This window comes from Pangasianodon hypophthalmus, chromosome 1, assembly GCF_027358585.1.
Source record: "Pangasianodon hypophthalmus isolate fPanHyp1 chromosome 1, fPanHyp1.pri, whole genome shotgun sequence".
In the NCBI taxonomy this organism is placed as follows: Eukaryota; Metazoa; Chordata; class Actinopteri; order Siluriformes; family Pangasiidae; genus Pangasianodon; species Pangasianodon hypophthalmus.
Window position 1 is genome coordinate 4,879,557 of NC_069710.1, and position 18,544 is coordinate 4,898,100.

Below are 18,544 nucleotides of genomic sequence, written 5' to 3' on the forward strand. Positions count from 1 at the left end.
TGGAATGAAACTCTGCACCCACACTGGCTCTTTGTGGATAAGACTGGACACCTTTGCATTAAGATTATCACAATGGAGCCAAAATGCAATTGTCCAAACTGCATATCTGATCAAAATATATGGTCTTACAGTATTTATTTATGTTTGTTAGTGGTTTTTACAGAAATCGCACAGATGAGCTTTTCAGTTTGCCACTTCCGCAGGATGAAACTGTGGCTTTACAGTTCATAGCCACGCTCTTTGCACCAAATCCTGTGAGTTTACTGCAGCACTATTTTTATGTGGCCAGTTTAATCAGTCTGTGCATGGGCCCTTTGGGTTAAAAGGCTTCCAAAGCATCCACAGTCTCCACAATCAGATAAATCGTTATATTCTGGGTTAGTTTTTAATGAGATGAGTCTCATACAGAGACATGCAATGCTTTTTTTTTTTTTTGCTCATTATGTGTCCCTAGCACTAACTTATACCCATGCATGTGAGACAGGTTTCTGATTATGATCAAGGCATACTGTCTTGATGTATATAGGCTAAGTATGCATGTGTATATACGGTGTGTGAAGGACAGCATCTGGTCTCTTCCTGGTCTCTTCCAGCCCTCACTGCGTCCTTGCTGGCGCCATCTTCCCGAGTGTGCGCCATTTTAAACCCAGGACGCCTTCCTGTCCAAGCAAGCCCGACAATACTCTCACAGTAACTCCACACCTCACAGAAAATCCTCCATTACTCAGCTGTGTGCTAATGAGCTAACATGTCAAACACTTCACAAAACACCACATTATTTACTTTATTAGAGGACGTGTGTTCAGTCAATTAGAAACTACAATGCAGTCCACAACTACAATCAGGAGAATTATACATACTAATTTATAATATTTGACTATTGGTGGTCTATTTTTGACGTGCAAGCCTCCATTGTTGCAAAACTAATGTGCCTTTCTGAGAGAAGGAGCACAGCCAATCAGCGTGTCGCGTTGAAGCAGGATGTGACGTTGGCAGAGACGCCACCGTCGGTCGGTGTTCCTGAAAACGGAAAACCCTCACGATGTCTCGTCGGTGACGTGCCGGCCATGCTTGTTTGTTCTTGTTTATCATAAAGAGGTCGCTTGGTAAATACGCGTTTGAGGGTGAGTATTATCCATGATGCACTACACGCATTCTTTGTAATGGAGGATGACGGCGCGCGCGTTACGAATTCGCAGTTCACCCAGTCTGCGCATTGAACAAAGTGCGGAGGGATACAGCGGTGTAAAGCGGCTGCTGGCTCTATTCCGCCGTGCGCATCCATTGAGATTTCAGGAAACACCACAAAACTGTTCTGACATGCTTGTGAAAAACACTTAGAGTCGCCGTGTGTTGTGTAATTGTGTTGTACACCTCAAAGTTCAGCTGCTGTGTTCTTAAATCCATTATAACAGCTTGTGTTTTGCAGTACAGGAACTACTTTTTTCTCCGCCCCTTTTCAGTCTCTGTGCCGTTTAAAAATTTCGCATGGATTTTATTACTGTAAATGGTAGATGCACAGAGACATGCATGATCTTCTGTACCTAATGAATGTCTTTGCTATTCAATGCATACTATCAAGAAAATAGTGAACTAAGTGTGCATATAGTCTATGTTTTGCAGCTGTAAGTAACTCAAGCTGAATGGAAGCCAGCAGTCTTACCTGTCAAGGTAGACTGGTGTAAATGAAGCCTGTTCCAAGCCTTCAGGCAGATTTATTTTTGTAGCTGAGTTCTATTATAGTGAGATAATCAGGAACATGGGAGTATTGGAATGGCACAATACATTGATAATTCTTGATTTGGAATGGATTTTCTTCAATAGCACATATACGTATAAATCCCACAATATGTGTCATAACCGAACTGCAATCAATAATAATCATGACACTGAATGTTCATTACTGACCATTACTTTATTCATTGCAGTAAAATGGACGAAGCGGATTTGTTTATGGAGTGTGAGGAGGAGGAGCTGGAGCCATGGCAACAGATGAATCAGGATGAGCCACATGATTCACCTGACACTGCTGAAAGTAAGGCCTCTGCTCTCTTATGCAGGATTTTAGGATTACTTATTCATAGGATAGGGATGATAAATGGTTTAAATCACTTTGATTCATTTCGGCTTCTTTCGAAAGTCTAACTTGTAATTTATATGGAAAAGGTCATAAAATGTTTTTTTTTTTTTATCGTCAGTAATTCTGATGGACTATAAAAAATAATGTTTTTAATTGTGCATTTCTTTGCATTGAAGTAAATTATTGGCCATTTTGTATGTCCTCAGGAGCTGTAACGCCATCTGTGTCCAAGCCAGTTGTGGTTTCCAGTATTTCCCCAGCCAGCACTAATGTGAATACTGTCCCACTGCTCACTAATCCATGTAAGTCTCTCTCTTAGGCTCATCCAGATGGATTTTATAGTGTCATATAAGCTCGCAATTTCCAAGATGGTTTCTTATTTCATTATTTTTCCAGTGCCAACAGCTTTACCTGCAGGCATCTCTAAAGGTACCCCAGGGCAGCAGTTGATCTTGACCCAAGGTGCTGGAGGATTGACACCTGTGGCTTTGTCCCAGGTGATTCTGCCTGGCACCTCACCTGGTGCTAGTGCTGGTAGCAGCCAGCCCATCTACCTGACCACACAGGTGCAGACTTGTACAGAACTCACAATTAGGCACACATCGATTCATCAGAACCATTGACTGTTGATAAGTTAAATGGCCCGTAAAATGTCCAGTTTTTAATGGCTTTGCAATCTTTTTGGTTTGACAGGGTATCCCTGTCCAGAATATCCAGTCAGGCCAAAGCCCACTGAGCATTGTGTTAAATGTCCAGCAAGGACAAACAGTTCGGCCCATTACTCTGGTCCAAGGTATGGCTGTTCTTTAATATTCTGTAATAGTGGGATAATAAAATAATATTTTTATTTTTCTCTTTCTACTACTTTAGTGTGAACAGAGGACAAGACCAGTATACTTGATTGAGTTTAAAATGTGTGTCCTTATTATTGCCTATATATTTATTAGTAGTAGTAGAAGTAATAGTAGTATAGTATTTATTTATTTATTTGTTTGTATATTTATTTATTTATTTGCTTGTTTGTTTGTCAGTGCTTATGATTTTTGTTAACTTTCTTCATTTTTGCAGCACCTGGTACACCTGGACTTTTTAAGCCAGCAGTGGGAACAACTCAGATAATTACCCCACAAGCTCAGATGAGGCCTACAACTCCAGTAGTGAACCGGGGACAGGCACCAGGCTCCTTCACTACCATGCAGATTCCTGCCACCCTCACCATCCGAAACACGGCGCCAGCCAGCCAGCCCAGAGCAATGTCTGTCCCAAGTTCCCAGCCTTCTACTCAACCAAAGCCACTGCCCATTAACACCCAGACTAAAATTGGTGAGAAAACTAAGTTTCAGTTGTTGTTGTTCTTATCGCTGCCTCCGTTAGGGGTCACCACAGCAGATAATTGGTCTGCATATTTGATTTGGAACAGTTTTTATGCCGGATGCCCTTCCTGGTGCAACCCTCCCCAGTTTTATCCGGGCTTGGGACATGTGCATCCCCAGTGGGGTTCCCTGGCCGGGAATCGTGGCCTATCCACTAGTCCTCCTTGGACGCAAACTTTAAGTTTGAGTACTTTTCTAAATATGGAATGTGCATGAGCTTGGATTTTAGGAACGTAAGATTATGTTATCATCTGTTTTCATGATTTTACTGTAGTCGATCCTTTTTCTGAAGACACACATCTACACACACAGAGCTATGCAATAAACAGAAGCTAGCTGTCACTGAGAAAGATCAGTGTGAGGGAATATAACTTACAACCAATCGTGGCCAAAGGAATTCAAATACTCAGTATTGAATTTATGTATTAAATTTATTACTTGTTATACGCAGGAACATTGTGATGGCCAATATGTGAAATATTGGGTGCGGCGTTTATATGATTTCTTTACCTCATGTCTTTGGCAGTGACTGTCAAACCAAGAGGCAGCAACTTGGACATGCAGAACCTGATGAACATCGTGAACTCCGTCAATATTCCTACTGGGAGTCAGCCTCAGACCATTGTTGTCATGAGCAATCAGAAGGCTAATGGCTCTGGTTCTGCTGCTGTCCAGACAGCTCTTCCTGTAGCTCAGAGCAACATTGTGCAAGGTATGTTGTGGATTACTTATAGATCTATCATTCTGTGTCTGCACAACTGGACGTGTCTAAGACAAATCAAACAAAACAAACAACTTAAAAATACTCAGTTGAATGCAGTTTTAGTTTAGGGTATTTTCTGATACATGTGCAGCCCTGTCAACTTTCACACATTTTGCAAAAGCGTTTCACATTTTAGCATCTGAGTATTCTGGTATGGTAATTATCACTCAAACATATGCCATAAGTGCAATTTACATTTTGTGCAGTTGAATCTGGAATAACTGATAATTGTGTGGGTGTTTTGAATTCCATTAACTGACACCCCTGGAAGCCCCGCCCTCATCTCACATTAGAGATGTTTTGGCCAGTGCTCAATCTCAACATGTTTTTCTCACTTGAAAGATGCACTGACACACAGCCCTCACTTTCTGTCGAGGTAAATGGAGAATGTTTCGAGTCCCTTAATGTGAACTAAAATCCATCACTATGTTCAACTTCGCTACCATTACACAAGTATATAGTTAACATCAGTTAACTATATTTATTAGAGATGCACTGAAAATGATCAACAACAGCCAAAAGACAAAAATGCTGCGTTCAAGTGGAGGTCGTAACTTGTAATTCCTGACCTCCAACCAGGAAAAGCCAAAGAAAACACTCCGCTCAACTGGAAATTCTTGCTCGGGAGCTCAGGGTAGTCTTCTCAGAGTTCCTCCTAGTTCAGGTAGTGACATCAGATCAACATGGCTACACACAGAGGTTAGAAGTTAATGAAGTAGCATTTCTTAGCTATAAATGAGTTGTACGGTATAAACAATTATACATTAGATTAATTATTCGCTTGTTAAATCTTTAACATTGGCAGGTCTGTGATTTTGAGAATTGTGGTACTATCAGTTTGGTACATTAATACATGGATATGTGAAACTAACTGATTGTGTTATAATGACTTATTTAAGGTACTTCTGTATCACCTTTATCCTACGCTTGTCCACGATGTGGAGCCCGGTTCAAAATGGTAGAGGCACTCCGGGGACATATGTGTGTAAGTACCCAAATACATGGCCACCCAACACAAACACTGTCTAAAGCTAAAGAGATGATTGATAATGAGTTTTTTTTTCCCCTGTTCTATAGTTCTGCTGTCCAGACATGACTCATACAAGTGTAAAGAGTGAAGTGCCCACACATTTAGAACAAAATCAGAGCAGCTCCCTCATGAAAATAAAGACTGAATGCATGATGAGTCCAGGAGAACATCAGTCCAGGATTGTCATGTTGGTGGATGACTTCTATTACGGAACCTACGAGGGAAATCGAGAATATGTCCCCACAGACAACTTAAAAGAGGCTTTATCATTCAGATGCTTCACCTGTGGCAAGAAGCAGAAGAACAATATCAGGTTTGAAATATATTTTAATGTTGCCTTAAGCAGTGGTTGAATTGTTACATTTTTTTGGCTGAAGATAACGATGACACTCTTTAGAACAGGAGAGTACTTCTAGCGGCCTGTTGCTCGTACATTTTTTGGCCTTCTCTGTCTGGTCAACTGCGGCAACTTCGAACCTCTTATCTCCTTGCAGGCTTATGAACCACATGAAGTTCCATGTAGATGTAGAACAGCAGAGTGGAGAACACACAACCTGCCCGCACTGTTATCGCCAGTTTCCCACTCCATTTCGCCTTCAGTGTCACGTGGAGAGCGTCCATTGCACTTCAGAATCAACTAGTAAGGGAGATGTCTTACTGCCTACATACATATACAGTTACTAATTTTAAAACACTTTGCAAGCATGATGAAGTTTTTCCATTCACGTGGGACATTTACAAATCCCTGTGCAGCGAGATCTTGTTGTATTTTTCCATCCAAGTTCTGTTTCTTTCTATGTTAGAATATAGAATGTGGTTTGTTACCTAAAATAGGTCATTCGACTATAGAGATTGGCATAAAAACACCTTTTAAAGTCATCAGGAAATACGGATTCTGTGAATATGCAGATTTGGAACTTGATAGGCTCTTATATTTTATCACACAATAGCATTTCCCTGTCACATGTTCAACAATAGCTCAGATTTTCCACAAAGGATTTCAGCTCCTCCTGTTCCTATAAAGAATGCAGAAAAACAAGCAGTGAAATTTTTGTACTTTCTCATCTGCTTATCCTATTTATTCATAAAGAGCATGTTTTATACAGTTTAAAGACTTTAATCATTAAGCAAAAATGATCTTTTTTTTGGAAATATTTATTTTATAATGTTTTATTTTTGTAACATTTTATTTTATTTTGTAACTTTTGAAGTATAAACATTAAGTATGCAAATCGTCAAGTTTTATGACTTGAATTTAAAACTCTTCCAGATGCAGTCTGTAAATTCATGTTTTATCACAGCCAACAGGTTTTCTGGAGTATTGTTTCGCTGATTAACCAATAGTTTCTCTTCCATTCATTTGGCATATAACTAAGCAGTGAGGATGAGCCAACCCCCTTTTTTTTCGTTATCACTACAATCCTGAGATCAGAGCATTGGCTATAAACATACTAATTTTGATACTTTTCTTCAGGTGAATGGCGGCAAAAGGGTAGCCATGAAAGCACCCAGTTTGCAGCTAATGGTGTACTTAATGTGGGAAAGAATGTTCTTAACTAAGCTACATGACAAAAGCTACATCCATCAAACAACATCCTCGCAGTACATGAGCATATTCTCTTTAAGTATCTGTTTTTAAGTTGATGCAGATCATCACGTGTGATGGTGACATATGTTAGACAATGTGTCTCAGTCTTGGCCCTGAAACAACACCACTTTGAACACTTTGGTGTTTTCTTTCCTCTAAGCTTATTAATTAGTTGATGAGTTGAATTAGGTGAGTTGTGAGCAGGGAAAACAAACTGTGCGCTGTGGTGGTAATCCAGGAACAGCATTGAGAAACACTGCTTTAAGATAGTGTGCTCACATGCATGATCTGTGTTGACCATCAACGATGTGCTTTTAACAGTAACACTGTCACAAAGCAGCTTTACAGAAATCCAATCACAGATTTCAATTAAGATCCCTAATGCAAAATCACACCCATTCATGGCATGTATAAATCAATCCTATATCAGAGAACTTGATGTATGTTGTATAGTGATATAGTTATTTTAAAGCCAGTGAAATACTGATCTATAACAGAAAAAAGCAACACTCTATAGCTGATTGATGCATCCGTACTCATCAGAGTAATCAGAGTGTTCTGTGGGTTTTTGTTGGATTCATGATTGGTTTGCTTTTTGTGCAGCCAGGTGTAAAATCTGTGAGTGGGCCTTTGAGAGCGAGCCTGTTTTCCTGCAGCACATGAAGAACACGCACAAACCTGGAGAAATGCCATATGTCTGTCAGGTGAGCTACATTTCATGAAGCGATTTCCTTTTTTCTTTTTGTCATTTTGGTGTGTTTTTATCTAGTTAAACACAGCTATGTTTTGTTTCCAACTGTGATATTTTCAGCTGTGCCAGTATCGCTCTTCATTCTACTCTGATGTGCACAATCACTTCTGCACATGGCATGAGGACACACGCTACCTGCTCTGCATTTACTGTCTGAAGGTCTTTAAGAACTCCGGCACATACCAGCAGCACTTCGCCCGCCATCAGGTAAATGTGTGTGTACCTTCTTTATAATTAAACTGTAGTTTCCAAACAAAGATATTACACAAATTGTGTATAAATTTTTTCTTATAAAAGTATAAATCATTAGCCAATTCTTTTTGCTTTTGCTTGCAGAAATCATCGGTTTACCATTGTAACAAATGCAGACTTCAATTTCTCTTCACAAAAGAGAAGGTTGACCATAAAGTCAATCACCACAAGACCTTCCGCAAGCCAACTCCACTGGAAGGGCTGCAGGCTGGGACTAAAGTACGTGTTAATACCCAAATTTATCTGAACACTAAAGATTCAGTAGCATCTTTTTATAGGAACATTTTGCCATTTATTGTTATATGAAATTTGTTATCACAATTACAATTATGATGGTGTCGTACTGGCTGGTGCTGTTTATGTCAGATTTAATCTATTTTTATAGCTTAACAACTCTTTCAATTGTCCCTCTCGACTTTCTGTCCAGGTGACCATTAGAGCGTATGCAGGGCACAAAAAATCTACAAGTCTAACGGGTCCTAAGACAAGTAAAGACACTGAGAGGCACATAAGCACTTCCCAGCCTGGTCAAGCTACTACTGAGCAGAAGCCGCTGGTACCACAAAGCAGTGGAACTGCTAAAAAGCAGATCACCAAAATGTATGGCTTCCTGACCAAGTTCCAGGAGTACAGGTGAGTTCATATGTTTCTGGATTTAATGACCAATTCTCAGCTGGACTGTTGAGTTCTTGTCCACTAGAAGGAGCTGTAGTCTAAAAAGAAGCACAGTTCATTGCTTTACGGATTCACATCTACAATCCCAACATCCTGGCAACTCAACCACTCTTTTAAGTGTGGTTGACATTAAATTATGTAAATCGACATATTTGACATAGTGATATTTTGATATGATAGTTGGAATGGATATCAAAATATAGAGTAAAATGTACAGTTAGATGCATACAATGCAAAAATGAAAAATTTATATATTACCTACAAAACATAATTCCATATTAATTTAATAGTGTTTTCCTATTTACAAGCAACTTCAACATGTTCCTTTGCTCGTATGTGCCTCTTTAAAATGTCTAAAGATTTTGTCATCTCTTGTCTTATTTAAGGAAGGGGAAGTTAAAGTGGCTCAAAGTCGGTTTGCTTTGACGAGACAAGAGTCAGAGTTGAAGATGGTTATAGTCAGATATCAAAGTGGTTTAAGAGATACAATTGGCAACAGTAAAAAAAAAATAAATAAATTCAGAAATGAAAGGAACATTGGACACAAATACAATACCAAAGACTGGAAATATCCAAACACAAGGAGACTTAAGTCTAGAGGCAATGGGAATAAAAGATATCTCTGCACCATCTAGAGATATCATTTTGATTGCAGATACACCTTTTACCTTTTTTTAGTTGCTGGATCATCTAACATGCATTAAATCATTTTAACTGTTATGTTTAAATGTTTAATGTTTAATCATTTTGATATAAGAGTGTGCAAACCCAAATCATGTTAAAACTGAATTCAAGTTTAAAGCAAGCCTCCAATCTAAGCTCCAGTCACTCTGATCAAAAATAAACTTAAATGTATGGGTAGCTGAAACAGAGACTGGTTTGTGTGTAACTAAGATCATAAGGTCAGATCATTTCGGGACGTTTAACAAATCCCTGACCACCAGATTTCCCTCTAATGACTGGAATAAAACATTGAAGTCAATACTACTTAATATAAGTAGTCTAATTTCAGCAACCTAATTTAATTTTTCTCTGCCCAAGATTGCCTGTTACAGGAATCTTTCAATAGAAAGCACTGAGTAGCATGACAGAAATAGCTTTTGAAATGTGAATGAAGTGAAATCAGAGAACAGTCTGTCAAGAGCAGATAAAAATAATTGAATAATACACGTGATTAGAAAGGAGACAGTAAGGGTTACACATTTTAGAAAAAATTTAATCTGTTAGTTTTTTGACAGGCCCTCTTTGTTTTTTTATACTCTTAACTCCTGCCAGTTTTAGAGTGTGTTGTTGGAATTTAGAGTAAACAGAAAGGTTTGACAAGATATTAGCTTCCTTCATTAGTAATACAGCACCACGAAAAGTTGAGACAATGAGGATATCCATACTGTTCACAAACATTTAATGTTCAAACATTAAATGTAGAAATTTTGTGTGTGTGTGAGAGAGAGAGATGAGAGACTCATTGATAAACCAATTTTTGTATTTCTTTCCTCAGAGCACTGTTAGGGAGACAAAGGTGTGTGGAGTGCACCTTTGACATCCCTGATTTTGCCAATCACTATCCTACATATGTCCACTGCTCATTGTGCACATACAGCACATGCTGTTCCCGTGCATATGCCAACCACATGATCAAGTGAGTCAGTATAGCTGTCTTATATGTGTTAGGAAAGTACCAAACAGTAGATATGCCACTATAATGTACAGTAAATAATGCATTTGTGACTGTTTTACTGTTTAGTTTAATTCCATGTTGTTCGTAAATAACTAGAGGATCTTTACCCAGGATATTCCTCTGGTAACTGGAGTTTTGTTTCAACTTTATTCCAGCAATCATGTTTCAAGCAGAACACATAAAGCTCGTTCTAAAAAGGGATCTTTGAGGTAATGCTTTACATTCATTGGTCATCTCTTTAGTAGTTGTAAATGAACAAACTGAGCATTGAGGGGTTGTTTGCTAAAAGTTGACTTATTTTGCAGTTGGTTAAAGCTAACATGTGTTTGGTGTAACTACAAGACTACTCAGGGAGACATGATGGCCAAACACTTGGCCCAGTTCCCAACCCACTCTCGCTGTGTTTTCAGTCTAAAAGGTGAGTATGATTTCAGGCATTGCTAACATGTACAGTGCGTTCTCTAAGACACTGAACATTGATTCAGTTTTTTGGGGGAGTTAGCTTCAGCAGATTTTAACTGAAACCATCACTGTGAGATAAAAGTGTAAAATATCACCTCAAACACGTTTGTGTATATACTCAGTGTGAACCATATAGGAATCTAAATTTTTTATTCATATTGTCTCATTTCAGGAAGCCATTAATAATTGTACAGTAAACAACTTTATATTAAGAACTTGTTTTCCAATTCTTTGCTGTTTACATCCACCATCCTTATTGGATCAATCTAATAAAGTCTAACACAGCTCTTTATCTCCATTAATGTCACTTTATTTTAGAAATCTGTAAGCTTTGTTCTTCTCGGGTTCATTCTGGCATAAGTTTGTGTTTATAGTGATTTTTGCTGAATCTGTTCCTATAGGCCCGAGTGTCTTCTTGACCTGTTTGATGGTCTTTATTAAAAGTATTTTTATCAGGTAGTTTATCTAGGCTCACCAGTGCGTTCAGGCTTTATAACAATGCACCTGATTTAGCTATATTTCTGATTTTCTGATTTTCATTTTATGATGACCTACTTTTCTGTCGTCATTCTCTGGCATGTTGTTTTCATTTTTTTAATAATGCAGTCAGTGTAATAATGCAAAAACTTTCTCTCCATGTAAAAAAATACTGCTTTTCTGTATGGTTCACCAGTTATCAATGTAAATACTTTAAAATTACAGCTCATATTATGCACAAACACCACAGACTGTGCTTCCTTTAAAATCCTGGCGTATAGAACAATGGCACTGTCCATTTACAGACTGCACTGTTTGTTGGACTGACTATTTGGTTTTCCGGCGTACTCTGCATGCATTCTACAACTTTATGTAAATATTAGTTGTAGCTTAATTGTACTATTTCCTAATGATGTTTTTCCACTATCCTGCTTTAACCATGTTGGGCCGTTGTGCAAGCAAGAACTATTAATGTCATAGTCGACAAACTGGCTCAAATATGTTGTGATTCAGGCTCATTCTGAGCCTGTCTTATGAAAATTTGTTTTTTTATCCACATTATACCTTGGTATGACTAACTGTCCTCTTTCCGCATGCTAGTGGAAAAGTGTCATAATATAGTAATATAACCATACATTAAAAAGAATGTAAAACATTGCTTATATAATTCCTGCTGTATACCTTCAGAACGAAGACAGCCATAAGGGTTTCTAAAATACTTTAACAGGAACTAATTTTTAAAAAAAAAAAAAAAAAGGACTGTACAACGAGGAACTATCAACTGCTTTTGAGCTCCTTACTCTTTCAGAAAAGCTAACTGGCACATGGGAACCACTTTAGCATTAAACATACTGTTGTAAAGTGGAGTAATAGTGGTCATAAGGCTCCAAAAAGAAGACTAACTGTGTGTTCCTATGATCCCTCCCCTCCCCTACAGAGTGTCTGGAGACTGATATTGAGTTCTGCCAGGTGGAGGAGGAGGAGGAGGAAGTGGAAGGAGCTAATGATGTTGAGGCAAAGCCTGACTGGTTGTCCATGGAGAACTGGAGCATTCCAAGTGGTGGAGGATCTGTGCCAGAGTTCACAGACTGCAGTGGGCCACAGCATTCAATGGCTAAAAGCAGTGATGTCCTTGAGTACTTCCAGCTACTATTCCCCGACAGCCTCATAGAGCAGATTGCTAAGGAGACCAATGCTTATGCTGATTATCAGCGCTATGTAGGCAGAGGGGACCCCACTTGGCAATCTCTTACCAGTGAAGAGGTCAGAGGCTTCATAGGCCTGTCCATTCTGATGGGACTGCAAGTTCTTCCAGAGCCAGAGATGTATTGGTCCTGGGAGCATTATCATAGCTGTTCCACATTCTACAGGACCATGTCTGCAGCACGCTTCAAGCAGATCAGCCTGCATATTCGGATGAACAGCATGCTTGCAAAGGAAGACCACCAGAATGTGGACAAGCTGTCTTTCTTCCAGCCCATGTTGAAAATCCTGGAGACTAGCATGCGCAAAGCTTACAAGCCAAACAAATGTTTGACTATTGATCGAACTTTACTGAGGTCCCATGAGAATGCGGCTGATGGGGAGAAGTGTAGAAGCTCTCAACCACAAATATGGCTCTTATGTGATTCAAAGTCAGGGTACTGTCATAAATTGTTAATCCTGACAAAACAGAAAAAGAACAGAGACTTGGGGAGTTTGGTTGTGCCATATCTTGTAAAGGGCCTTGAAGGCAGACATCATCAGATATTCATGTCAAGCCTGCTAACAAGTATTCCCTTAATGAAGGAGTTACACAAAAAGAACATATACTGCTCCAGCTCCAGCTCCATATGTGGTACAGTCCTCCCTAGAGACTTCTGGGATCAGCCTGCATTGAAGAACACTGGGGACTATGTTCAATTTGAGCACCCCCCTGTGCTGGTAACCAGATGGAAGGATGCAAAAGAAATGGTCTGCATTTCTACAAATGCTGTGGCAGGCCAGCCAGACAAAGTGTGGAGGAGGTCGACCAGTAAGGCAGGGGAACTCTCCACCATTTCAAGACCACTGGCTTTCAAGCTGCTGCAAGATAACATGCGTGGTGTGGACATCTGCAGTCAGCTCCTGGCCTGCAACCAGCTAGGAGGATTGGTCCTGGACACAAACTGGCGACGTCTCTTCTGGTTCCTTGTCAACTTGAGCATCATTAACTCCTTTATTGTACTACGAGAGACTCGGAAAGGCAACCCACCCGGATGGCTTCAAGGAGGCCACTTCTCTCAGGCTAACTACCGAAAACGGTTGGGATACCAGCTGGCCAAGTGTGCTGAAAGACAAGCTCTTCAGAAGGAAATGAACAGTGACCAGTTGCATCAGCGGAGACGTGAGGGTAGGACAGAAGCTTCTAAGACTTCTGAGGGGGTCAGACATTGTTTAGCTAAAAATTGTTTTAGGCCAGGATGATGTAAGAATTGTGACCTAAAGCATCAGCATCATGAGATTTTGTATGGCTCCACTGCATGCCAGGTCAAGTGTACCTGATGCTTCTGAGACTACCATGGTTTCTCTGCAGATTTCAAAGGTTATAAGGCATAAAAGCCTGAGCATGAATGTATAAGTTATAAAGGTTAAGAGTACTAACATTTTCTAAATGGTTCACTGGTATGAGATATCTTACTTATTTTTATTTTCTCCACAGGTAATCCTAAAATTGGGTTTGTGGAGCCTAAGAGGTATGTTTTTTTTTTTTAAATTTGTGTGGGAGTAATTAAATAGACAAGGTGTTAAATAGACTTCCATTGCTTGTTGGCTATATTAGCTTGCTCTGCACAGTGAGTAGCCGGTTTATTCGGTACACCTATCATATAGATGCACTTTGTAGGTTTAGAGTTACAGATTGTAACACAACTGTTGGTATACACAATTTGCCAGTCCCTGTGCACTGCTGACCAGATGGTGATGGTGAACCATTCTAAATATACCAGTGACTTTAGTCCAGTGCTCTGTAGACGTTAGTCCAGAAAATACAGTAACACTTGTATCTTCTTTCAGGCAACATACTCGGCCGGTCAAGGACACCACTACTCCTAAAAACTTTCCCCGTGGCTCAGCAATGGAGGATTCCTCTGGGATGACTGAAGACATTGATCAGGAATTGGCCCCTCTGGGGTCATCAGATTCAGAATTGGAGACAGATGACAGTAGTCAGCAAGAGCCCCTTGAGATCGGAGATGAACACAAAGGCAAGGAGTCTGCAGCAAAGCCTAATTCTCCAAAGCCTATCAAAGAAACTGAGGATATGCTGTCTGTGCGTCAGCTCCGAATTCTACTGTTTGCACTGTGCTCTGGAATCCAGAAAGCAGCCAAAGATATGGACACAGAACCTCAGCTCATTAGGACTTGGCTTCAAGACAAAGAGAAAAGACTAGACTGTGAGGGTCTAGGCAGTAGCAGCGGAGAGGCTGTGGAGCGTTTGGTGGAGTGGGTACTAGTCCAGCGGGAGCAGCAGCATCCTATCAGAGAGGAGAACCTGTTTCAAAAAGCTTCTGAGGTTCACAGTCACACTAATCAAAGCAGTTCCTTCCGTATTTCATATGAGTGGGCAGTGACCTTTATGCTGCAGCACAAGCTGGGCTTGCACAATATTGGCATGCCTGGTCATCAGCTACCACGCAGAATGGAGGAACATTGCCAAGATTTCACAGGGTTTGTACATAGACAGATTAAAACACACAATGTTCCACTTTCTCTTGTTGGTGCTATGGATGAGCTTTCAATTTTTGTTGACTTTGACCGACTTGTCGATAGTACAGGGACTTCTAAAGACTCAGCATTCCAATTAGAGGGCACCGGGAAACCATGGATGAACATTTACCTGTCAGTGCTGGCAGATGGTACAATGTTGCCTACAATGGTGTTTATTAAAGGCACCTCTTTAGATGGTTTTAGCAAAGGGCTGTCAGACTTAGTTCAACTTGAAGCGAGAGTTGAAGGTTTTTCAGAAAAAGAAGAACTAGAGATCTGGACTGCTAATGTATGGCAGCAGTATTTAAACTCTCAGAATGGGAATAAGGCCATGCTAGTTATTGATGGCCATCATAGCCACATGACAGAAGACTTCCTATCCACCTTAAGTAGAACCCAGACCTTACCTATGGTTATTCCATCTGGGTGCAGCAGCCAACGACAGCCTTTGGAAATGTGTGTGTGCCCTGTGCTGAAAAAGTTCTTGCTGTGTCGCTGGTCTCATTTGGCAACCCAAAACAGGATAGCTGAGGTGAAGCCTGAAGACCTGGTTCAACTTCTTATGTCCTGGTTAGAGGAGGCCTTGGCTTGTTGTTCTGGCAGGCCTCAAATAATTCAGCGCTCATTCTGCTTCTCCAGACTGATCACAGAACATGAAGAATGTCAAAAGGAGGCTAATGCTCAGTTGAAACTTTTGAATATGTTGACAGAAGCCATGCTTGGACCTGAGGCAATAGATTCTGAGTCAAAGGATGAGTCCATGGAGAAACATGCCGAAAGCATCCTGGATAAAAAAGAAAATGTAATCAGTGAAAATAAAAGCAGTGTTGAACAGGCAGAGAGAGAATTACTTGAAGAAACAGAAGATAACAGCAGAGCAGAGAGCAAGAGAATTGAGACAAGACAAGAACGACAAGCACAGGCAATGGTGAAAGAAGGATTAGAGGTGCCAAGTGAGACTTCAGAGAGGTGTTCTCCCCTTCTTCTAGATGACTCCTCACAATCACAAGCCGTACTCCATGTTATTGAGAAAGAGGAGCTTTTAGAACACTGTCAGGACCTTGAGACAAAACGAACAGATGCTGGATCCAACTGTTAATTTGTTACAGAAATTTGAAAGAAAGGGGGAATATGGGCAGTACATATTTAATGTCTAATTATGACTAAATTCATTATCCTGAGGTGAAATTGTGTCTTAAAAACCTCAAACCTAATTTTATTGCATAAGACTAAAGATGATGAGAGGTGATGACCTTTTTTTAAACTATTTGTACTTTCTCCCAGATTCTAACTATTTTTCATTTATGCCTTTGGATGTGGATCTCTTGTACATAAATGTTTTGTTTCATCCACCCAAGTAAACATGGATGTCTTCACCCTTATGTCTCGGTGCTAATGAAGTTACTAATAATGAGACCTGGATGTATCTTGAAATGGTGTACTTTACAAATCTGAAGAGATGAGAATTTTATTTGCTACTCTGGAGTTAAGCTACTTTACCCTAAACATTTACATTCTTTCTCCAAAGTCATTACTTTCTGCTTGCCTTTATTTGTTTAAAAAAAAAAAAAACTCTGACTATTTAAAAGAACATCACATCCAAATATATTATCATTGGTAAACATACATGGAGGTCCGGTGAGCATTAAGCAAATCATACCATGGCCAAAAGTTAAAACTTTCTTAGGTTTGTTTTCAGACCCCTATTCAAGAAGCCTGTAGAATGGTGTGAAAAATATGGGTTATTCTGAGATTTGTAGGTTTTATCTGTGTCCATTTTGTGTCTTTTAATTTGCATAAATGTTTGTTTGGTATCTTTCTCTGGGCCTGTTTAGCCCAACATACGAATTAAGTAGAATGGAATTTCTTAATCACCATTTAAAGGAAAAAAAAAAAGAGCCACAGTATGTTACCAGTTCATCATAATAGTATTGCTGCCTCATATCTACAAGATCTGTGGTTTAATCCTGAGCTTGGGTTAGGCTGCTGTCTCTGTGGAGTTTTGCATGATCTCCCTGCATCCATGTGGGTTTCCTCTAGGTTCTCTGCTTTCATCTCTCCTCCCAAAAAAATGCCAGTACAGTGGATATAAAAAGTCTACACACCCCCTGTTAAAATGGCAGGTTTTTGTGATGTAAAAAAAGTGAAGCCAAGATAAATCATGTCAGAACTTTTTCCATCTTCAGTGCGAAATTACAACATATAAAAATGTGGAAAAAAAATAAAACAATCAGAAACATTTTAGGGAAAAATAAAAAACTTACAACGACCTGGTTGCATAAGTGTGCACACCCTTTTATAATTAGGGAGGTGGCTGTGTTCAGAATGAACCAATCACATTCAATCTCATGTTCAAAAGTAATTATCATACTTTCACTGACTGTATCATAATTTCACTCTCATCAGTGAAATTATTCTGATTTACCCCAAATAAAGACCAGCTGTTTCTGTAGGATCTTGTTGGTTTCATCTTACATCATGAAAACCTTCCATTTTAACAGGGGTGTGTAGACTTCTTATATCCACTGTAGGTGGATTGGCTACACTAAATTGCCCCTTAGTTTTACAGTTCATCCCAAAAGTGTTCAGTGGTGTTGAGGTCAGGGTTCTGTGTAGGCCACTCGAGTTCCTCCACACCAACCTTGGCAAACCATGTCTTTATGAACCTGGCTTTGTGCACAGGGGCATTATAATGCTGGAAAATGGTTGGGCCTCATAGTCTAGTGAAGGGAAAATATAATGCTATAGCATACAAAGACATTCTATACAATTCGTGCATCCAAATTTGTGGCAACAGTTTGGTGAAGGTCTCCATATGGCTGTGATGGTCAGTTGTCCACATACTTTTGGCCATATAGTATAAGTTGTGTTCTCGTTGAGGTGACGGATGTCTTGTGGAAATACTCATGCTGCGATAGTGTTTGCCAGACTGCAGCAAGCAGGAAGGGCTGTTATGTGGCTGATTGGAGTCCTTTACAGTTTATTGGTTAAATAAACCATGTACAAGTTGTACTGCAAGATGTATTTAAACCATAAACCATCAAGGACCATCAAGTTGTATTTAAACTTTGTGATCAGTGTTCCCAGGATAGGCTTCAGATCCACTATGACCTGAAGAAGAATGAATGATACCACACATACAGTACTTCTTAACATTTCTTTTTCAGAGGACCAAGCTTAAAGTTTGCACAAGGGAAAGAATACACACCTACAAACATTTTTGGCGTATCAGTTAAATAATCTGACCATAGCATTATAGGTGTGTATAGTAAGGTTTATCTGTAGTTGCATGTCAGTACACAGTATTTGAAACCTCACCAGCACTTCACACATTTATGAATATAATAAGGTTTCCAAAAATATGTGATATGGCTGATTGGGGTCCTTGACGGTTTATGGGTTAAATAAACCATGTGCAAGTTGTACTGCAAGATGTATTTAAACCATAAACCATCAAGGACTATCAAAGTTGTATTTACACTTTGGGATCAGTGTTCCCAGGATAGGCTTCAGATCCACAATGACCTGAAGAAGAATGAATACAACCACACATACAGTACATCTTAACATTTCTTTTTCATTTGAATAAGGGAAAGAATACACACCTACAAACATGTTTGGGGTATCAATGAAAAAATCTGACCATAGCATTTCCAGCTCAGTCCTAATTATAGGTGTGTATAGTAAGG

The 18,544-nt window shown here is 39.6% G+C and overlaps 1 protein-coding gene across 3 annotated transcripts; it reads left to right on the forward strand.

Annotated features, from left to right (window-relative positions):
- The first annotated feature begins 30 nt into the window (after window positions 1-30).
- On the forward strand, window positions 31-16,237 carry pogzb (pogo transposable element derived with ZNF domain b). Of its 3 annotated transcripts, XM_034304528.2 has the most exons (21): window positions 31-254; window positions 594-1,124; window positions 1,929-2,035; window positions 2,287-2,382; window positions 2,477-2,646; window positions 2,774-2,873; window positions 3,149-3,403; window positions 3,980-4,165; window positions 5,116-5,201; window positions 5,294-5,559; window positions 5,741-5,886; window positions 7,438-7,538; window positions 7,646-7,798; window positions 7,922-8,056; window positions 8,265-8,470; window positions 10,011-10,151; window positions 10,346-10,399; window positions 10,496-10,608; window positions 12,067-13,500; window positions 13,810-13,843; window positions 14,163-16,237. In XM_034304528.2, the coding sequence occupies exons 3-21, from the start codon at window positions 1,933-1,935 to the stop codon at window positions 15,952-15,954; spliced, it is 5,571 nt and encodes a 1,856-aa protein (XP_034160419.2). In that variant the 5' UTR covers window positions 31-254; window positions 594-1,124; window positions 1,929-1,932; the 3' UTR covers window positions 15,955-16,237. The 3 variants fall into 3 exon arrangements, with proteins under 3 accessions (XP_034160419.2, XP_053089786.1, XP_053089787.1); XM_053233811.1 differs by lacking the exon at window positions 31-254 and having other exon boundaries at window positions 522-1,124; XM_053233812.1 differs by lacking the exon at window positions 31-254 and having other exon boundaries at window positions 523-1,124; window positions 7,646-7,792.
- Window positions 16,238-18,544: the final 2,307 nt, after the last annotated feature.

Bases quoted from the DNA above. Each gene is read 5' to 3' on its own strand.
- pogzb (XM_034304528.2), top strand. From the start codon at position 1,933: ATGGACGAAGCGGATTTGTTTATGGAGTGTGAGGAGGAGGAGCTGGAG. The intron at 5,202-5,293 runs GTAAGTACCCAA...CCTGTTCTATAG, and splicing joins CACTCCGGGGACATATGTGT to TTCTGCTGTCCAGACATGAC. The intron at 10,400-10,495 runs GTAATGCTTTAC...CTTATTTTGCAG, and splicing joins TCTAAAAAGGGATCTTTGAG to TTGGTTAAAGCTAACATGTG.